We start from the raw sequence: 7973 nt of genomic DNA, 5'->3' as shown, positions 1-7973 counted from the left end.
CACCATGGATACATCTCAAGCACCAACCACCACCACTATGGATACATCTCAAGCACCAACCACCACTATGGATACATCCCAAGCACCAACCACTACTATGGATACATCTCAAGCACCAACCACCACTATGGATACATCTCAAGCACCAACCACCACCATTATGAGTACATCTCAAGCACCAACCACCACCATGGATACATCTCAAGCACCAACCACCACCACTATGGATACATCTGAAGCACCAACCACCACCACTATGGATACATCTCAAGCACCAACTAACACAGCTATGGATACATCTCAAGCATCAACCACCACTATGGATACATCTCAAGCACCAACCACCACCACTATGGGTACATCTCAAGCACCAACCACCACCATTATGAGTACATCTCAAGCACCAACCACCACCGTGGGTACATCCCATGCACCAACCACCACTATGGATACATCTCAAGCACCAACCACCACTATGGATACATCTCAAGCACCAACCACCACTATGGGTACATCTCAAGCACCAACTTCCAGTGTGGCCGCAACCTCTCAAGCACCAACTTCCAGTATGGCTGCAACCTCTCAAGTACCAACTTCCAGTGTTGCCACAACCTCTCAAGTACCAACTCCCAGTGTGGCTGCAACCTCTCAAGCACCAACTTCCAGTGTTGCCACAACCTCTCAAGCACCAACTTTAAGTGTGGCTGCAACCTCTCAAACACCAACTCCCAGTGTTGCCGCAACCTCTCAAGCACCAACTCCCAGTGTGGCTGCAACCTCTCAAGCACCAACTTCCAGTGTTGCCACAACCTCTCAAGCACCAACTTCCAGTGTTGCCACAACCTTTCAAGCACCAACTTCCAGTGTGGCTGCAACCTCTCAAGCACCAACTTCCAGTGTTGCCACAACCTCTCAAGCACCAACTTCCAGTGTGGCTGCAACCTCTCAAGCACCAACTTCCATTATGTTTGGAACAGATACGGCTGCAACCTCTGGCATGACTACAACTGACACTGCTTTGACCACTGGCATGGCAACAACATTGAATTCTACAGCCACTGGAGTCGTCGCTACCAGCAAACCAACAGAAAAGCCTGTCACAACCAAAGCCCCTGTTACAGAAAAACCAGGTTTGTCAAGTTCAGCTTGCATCTTTTGGAATAATGCTTACCTTTGAAATTTGGCTTGTTTTTTTTTTTAACATTTTCAACTAAATGTTACCTATAATTGTTTTTTGTAGGAAAGCCTGAAAAGATCTTGGCCTTCTCCCTGAGTCTTGATGGAAATGCAGCTGGTTTGGCCAACAAATCATCAAGTGCCTACCGGACTTTGGAGCAACAGTGCTTAACTGATGTGAGTGAGACACTTAATATGTGTATCTTAATTTCTATAATTGTATTGTACACATTGATCAAATCTTTTCTGCATCTGTTTGTCAGTGGTACCAAATCACTTCAGATCCTAGTTCTTTCATTCAATGGAGCTATAATCATGCCACTTATGAATAAGAATTCCCAGTAGCTAATGTTGTTTCTTTTACTAATCAAAGTTGTGCCTGCCTGCATCATGTGTATTTTCTAAGGGGGAGGGCTTATGCCCCAAAGAATCATGGTCATTACTAAATTACACAACTAGAATCTTTATTGAGGAGTATTCAATTTTAATTTCATAACAATCATTCTGTTCTATTTAATTTTAATTTCATAACAATAATTCTGTTCTACTTAACAGACATAGACTGAAGCCATGAGTCAAGGAAGAGCAAACTTTTTTGATGTGATTATTAATTTGTTGCAAATTGCATTATCATCATATCTAATATGTCTGACAGTTACGTCCAGTGTATGACACTCAACCAGGATTCAAAGACATCCGTATCCTGGGATTCAGGTGAGTATTTGCATTTTTAATAGATTTATAAATTGGTGAGTGTCACCATATATCTCAAGTGTGTATCAGTACTTAATGTGTTACAATGCTGTTTATTATGATTATCCCAATGTTAACATTTAATCATCTGTAAAGATACTGTCCTAACTCTTGTTGATACACATGGTACAAATGTATGTATAAGCACAATGTTTCTGTCTTGTCTTCTCTTGTCATGGTAGAAAAATGTACATTGTATGATTCAGTCAATCCTTACACTAGTGACCACCACTGGCCATAAGGGGCACCTGGCTATTGTGGCCACATAGTGTCACCTTTTAAATTGACTGTGATATGAACAAATTCCTGTTTATAGTCACCTCCTGTCTATAAGGTCAACTTTATAGTGACCACTAATCAGGTACATGTGTACTAGTAATCAGATGGTCACAAGTTTGACTGTATACTACTATAATGTCTGTCCTTGGTGCTGAAAACCATGTGCACCCATACATAGACATGAACTCGTCTTATTTCTTAAACATGTAGGCCTGGAAGCATCATTGTGAGACACATCGTCATCTTTGACAGCGAGGACGCACCGTCCAATGATGAGATCATGAACGCTGTAGAAAACATAGTCCTGAACGGAACCTTCAGCATAGCAAACTACAGTGTTGAGCCAGCTTCATTCACAACGGTTACGCTTACAAGCACAGGTAAGATTGTAATCCTCATGCTTGTAAGAATTAATAATACATCTATTGTACTTGCATGTGAGATTAAACTTATAGATAGACAGAAATTTATTGTGAAGTCCAAACTTGTTTTCATCTAACAAGAGTACACTGCTAGAATCACTCTCACTCACTCACTCACTCACTCACTCACTCACTCACTCACTCACTCACGCACGCACGCACGCACGCACGCACTCACTCACTCACTCACTCACTCACTCACTCACTCACTCACTCACTCACTCACTCACTCACTCACTCACTCACTCACTCACTCACTCACTCACTCACTCACTCACACCTCTATAGCCCAGTCAAATTTTGCAAATGAATGTAGTCTGCTGGCTTAAAACTTCCTTATCCTGACATTGTGACTTAGATACAGTACATTTAATATATATAACTGTAGTCAGAAGTCGGAACTCAAAGTCAAACTGTATGCAATGTTATTTTATAATCATAAAATAAAATGTAATGACTAGTGTAAATTCCATAGGAGGACCAAGTTTCAGCTGTGAATTTAACATAATTTACAATTGAAGAAATATAGTTTTCCAGTTCTGTTTTACAAAGTTGTTTTTTTTTGTTTATGCAGAACTTGCAGAGCTAGGCGAGGCTGAGCTGTGTACAACAGGCTGTGGTGCTGATGCTCTGTGTAACCTGACGACCATATATGGAGTGCTGATAGCCCAGTGTGTCTGTGAGGATGACTACTGTAGAAATGGTGGACAGTGTGAGATTATCCCTCAGCAAGGACCCAAATGCAGGTGATCATGACTCTCTCTTTTCTTTACTGAAGGTAACAAACTATCATGTAGTCTTTGACAATACTACAACTGTTACAGTACTCTACCAGACTTCCTGTTATGCTGAAAGGATGTTTTTCTCTCATCTGTTCTCTAATGTATCTGTATCTGTATCAGATACATTAGATAACAGATGAGAGAGAAATGTGCATCAATTTGAACATATTTAGGAAGTTAAGCAAGTTCTAGACATATTTATTCATCCTGGGGAGACCCAACATGGACCAGAAATGGCAGCAAAGTGATGAGTGGTCCAATTTGAAACCCAAATTCCTACCTGGGCAAAGAAAAATAAACACTCAACAGTACTGCATGTACACTAGTCTTCATTTCAATCTATAAGAAAACAACAAGCAAGAAAATACCCCTTTTGGGCTAATGATTATCATATATTTTGTATGTCCTGTCAAGCACTCATACATGATAGTAATGGTTTGTGATGATCATTGTCACAGTGAAACTTTGAAACTTTATTAGAATAACCATTAGCGGTGGACCCTAGGGTCCACCGCTAATCTTCCTGGTATTCATTCACAGAGACAATACATTATACAAACATGGTTGACAACTAGACAAGTCACAAACACATCTAAATCAATAACAATAACATATCTACAATATACATAATTTAAAAAACTGACAATCCTGTCGAACAGTGCTTGTAACTACTGGTGGATGTATTTGTGCAAACCATCCTTAAACACTCTCAGGGATTGTGTGGACTGCATAACTATTGGAAGGTTATTCCACACACTGACAGCCCTGTACATGAAACACTTCATCAGTGCGTTAGTTCTAGGTTTCTCTAACAGAAAAGATTGTTTAGCAGCAAAACGGGTTCTATAACTATGCAAGTTGTTGACCGAACGCAGTTGCCTACTGATACAAATAGGTTCATTTGTGAGTGTTATCCTTTTAAATGTTGTCATGGTGTTCATTAACAATCTCGTGTGCACAGGTTTCCACTGTGGCTTCGACTGAAACAGACGAGTTGCCTTGTTCTGCATTCGTTGCAGAAGGTTTATGTTAGTTTTAGTTGTGCATGACCAAACTGGGCTGCAATAATCAATGTGAGATAGTACAAGGCATTCTATTACAATTTTTAACAATGTTTGATCCATAAAGTGTGCGCATCTTTTGATCATCCCCAGTGATCTAGCCATTTTCTTAGATGTTAATTTTGTGTGAGTATTCCAGGTAAGGCACTCATCTACTGTCGAACCAAGTAGTTTTACCTCTGAGACCTGTTCGATAACCTTACCATTTGCAGTTAGTGTGAGTTTGGGTTTAGCAGACATTTTGGGCTTGCTCCCCAGTACAATACATTTTGTTTTTGAAGTGTTCAAGAAAAGCTGGTTCACTCTTACCCAGTTACAGATGTTGTTTACCTCTGTCTGTAGATTATGTGAGATAGTTTCAATAGAAGGAGCGCATATGTAGGCTGATGTGTCATCAGCATACATATCCGCTGTGGCCTGAGTGATGGCAAGCGGTAGATCGTTAGTATAAATGGTAAAAAGAAGGGGCCCTAAACAGCTCCCCTGGGGCACACCGCAAGGCAGTTCCTTAAAGGAAGAGTTTGTTCCATTTATGTGAACACATTGTTCTCTTCCCGTCAGGTAACTTGCCATCCATTTGGTGGTAGATTCATCAAAGCCATAACATGCTAATTTCAAAAGTAGACAGTTGTGATCAACAAGGTCGAAAGCTGCTGAGAAATCGAGGAAAATGGCGCCTACCAGTTTCCCCTGATCTATACTGTGGTACCAATCATCTACCATGTGCAGCAGTGCAGTACAGGTTGAATGGTTCTTCCTGTATGCATGCTGATGCTCAGACATAAGTGAATTCTTCGAGAAATAATCTGATACTTGTTTACAAACAATACGTTCCATTGATAAGCTATGTTGGTGATTATTCAGCAAGTTTTCCAGGTACATGACCATAACTCTAGGCTGTTAGTGTAGAATCTCAATGTTTGGATATTATGTTATTATTATGTAGCAAATCCTAACATTCTTGTTCTATATTCCACACCACAGCTGTGTTGCCAACTCCTTTGTGTACCACGGTGGGGAGAGGTGTGAGCTCAACCTGCCTCAGACTGTTGTGATTGGCGTTGGTGCAGGAGTGGGAGGGGGGCTACTCTTCATCATCATTGTCCTCGTGGGCTGTCTCTGCTGCTCAAGGTCACGTAGGAAGGATGACCTTGAGAGGTCAGTCAGGTCAAACAAAGTTATCATTAGATTTATGAGTTAGGATTTATTCTAACCTGTGGCTTAAAGACTTAACCTGTAGAATACTAAAAATCAATTTCCCTTAAGTCCTCATCTGGCACTCAATCTCACCTAGGATTCAAAGAAACTGTTAGCATGCAACAGCACTGTTGTCAGTGACAATGCAACATCTTAAGAAATTGCCAATTCCACAAACAATAGAAAATTTCAGACATGCTGTCAAAAGTTAAGTTAGGCCTTGTTTCCATGGACAATGCTGAATGTATAGCAAATAATGCACATAATATACATTGCATAATATTATATAGTACTGCATGTTTTGGAATGAAAAGTCTGTAACAGTAACTGTTGTTCCTGGCCTTCAGGACTGACCAGGGGAATGTGTGGCTGGCCTCAGCCCGTCCTGTCAGCTCCATGCACAGAGGTAGACCATCTGACGAGGCAGTGCCACTCTATAAGTGAGTATCACATATCTATGTGCACATGCACCATATTTCTAAGATTTATACAGGCCAGAGTAAACAATAGAAAATGTTTTCTAGTGCATACAAATTAAAACAGTTACTGTGAAATAGAACTCAAAAGAGTTTGGCAGGCCAGACTTACAGGTGCTATTGTGTAACCAAAGAGGGGGGAGTATCATTACTAAGTATAAACTCTTGAAGAATAGTTTCAGCCAGCTTAGGCTTGATAGTCATTACTTAACAGTTATAACTGTTCAATATTTCAGAGCAAAAACCTTAAATTGAATGCAACTCCTATTCTTAGACTTAAATGCTTGACATTGACTAACAGAATAATTAGTTTCCACTCTTAGCTCCACTCTGTTTTGTAGTCTGGGGAAGAACACAGAGCCCTTTAACATGTAAGTAAGCAGCACTCAGACACAGTACAACCTGTAGTGTGTGACATTGACTATAATGGCTTATTATCTACCCTACATCCACTCTGTTCTGTAGTCTCGGGAAGAACACAGATGTGCCAGTAAACGTGTACGATCAGCAGAACTCAGACTCCCCACAGAACAACCTGGCCCGGGCTTCTCGACTGACCGGGTATGAGTTTAACTACCTGAAGGGGGAACTGACCACCTTCCAGGAGGGCGATGAACACAACCCCAACAGACAGTGGAACCCTACGGTGGAGAACGTACCAACCAAGAAGGTCTGATTATCATGGAAATTCATCCGCTCACAGTGTGTCTAAATATAATTGCATTTGAGCATGATCAGTATACAGTACTCACACACTGAATTCCATAGTATTGGTAATGAAAATTTGCTTATTGAGTAATAGCATCCTTTGGCATAACACACCATCTACCAGTAAGCTTGTAAATTATAAATAATACAAGTATGTAAAAATCAAACTGTTCTCCAACTCGACTGAATCATTCAATCTTTTTCTTCATCCATCTGACCCAATCACTTGCCAATGAGGACATGTAACTGTTCTATCAACCTTTGACAGTGACATTATTTGTTTCAGGAATTCAAGCTGCCACGTCCCAAAGTCTCTAGTGGCGAAACAAACCAGAACCGATACTCTGCATACTACTAACTAGGTGAGCAATGCAATATGTAAGACTTTTGTTTTATTTTCAAATTGTTCTTTCTTAGGTTCTAAGTTTGCTCAATCTGCTATCTCACTAGCGGGACAATTCATCAGTGTTGGTACAATTATCATAAAATTTAAAGGTAGAATTGAACTGCTCAAAAATTTTACAGGTCTCTTGTGTTGAGAGTTAAATTCTTCCATAATTTACATGCTCATAATACAGATAATTGCTGTGTACTTTTCTTGTATGTTGAAAATAATGACACATTTTCTGTTGACAGATCTGGTCATTAACGCTGTGTGATCTGTGAGCCTCTTGGTTACAATTTCTTGACTCGGTCTGCAAGTCTTCAAGGGTAACATATCAAAATCTACAAAGTTTTAACAGTAGTTTTCCAGAATTTTGTTTTAAAATCAGAATCATCATGAACAGCCATATTTTGCTGTTGTTTAGTCTCTTATTCTAAGTTCCTTTTGTGAGTTTAAGTTATTGTTTTGTAACACCTGTTTAAACTGATTGTTTTGTTACTCAATTGTTTCATTTCAAGTTTGTTGTGATATTACATGTTCTGTTGACTTGTCGATGAGTAGATTATGCCCCTGGCTTGGAAAGCTAATGTTCAACACTGGAGGGGTCAGTTATGAATCCTCTCCTGGAAGAATAGCTTCCCCCAGGGGTGTGCTGCTAAAGGAGAGTTGCCTCCACAGTAAACCACAATCAATGAATAAGAAAATGGCTGAATAACAAACACCATGTGTACAGT

At 40.2% G+C, this 7973-nt stretch overlaps 1 protein-coding gene across 1 annotated transcript; it reads left to right on the top strand.

Moving 5' to 3' along the window:
- The first annotated feature begins 516 nt into the window (after positions 1-516).
- On the top strand, positions 517-7781 carry LOC109478923 (endochitinase 2-like). Its single transcript, XM_019780730.1, has 11 exons — positions 517-1130; positions 1241-1353; positions 1832-1890; positions 2419-2588; positions 3205-3376; positions 5458-5631; positions 6018-6110; positions 6488-6501; positions 6626-6816; positions 7141-7216; positions 7491-7781. Exons 1-10 carry the CDS (start codon positions 569-571, stop codon positions 7210-7212), a joined length of 1620 nt encoding a protein of 539 aa, XP_019636289.1. The 5' UTR covers positions 517-568; the 3' UTR covers positions 7213-7216; positions 7491-7781.
- The last annotated feature ends 192 nt before the right edge of the window (positions 7782-7973 follow it).

Source organism: Branchiostoma belcheri, unplaced genomic scaffold (genome assembly GCF_001625305.1).
Source record: "Branchiostoma belcheri isolate BF01 breed outbred unplaced genomic scaffold, Haploidv18h27 scaffold46, whole genome shotgun sequence".
Taxonomy (NCBI): domain Eukaryota; kingdom Metazoa; phylum Chordata; class Leptocardii; order Amphioxiformes; family Branchiostomatidae; genus Branchiostoma; species Branchiostoma belcheri.
This window is presented reverse-complemented; position numbering and strand designations above follow the sequence as displayed.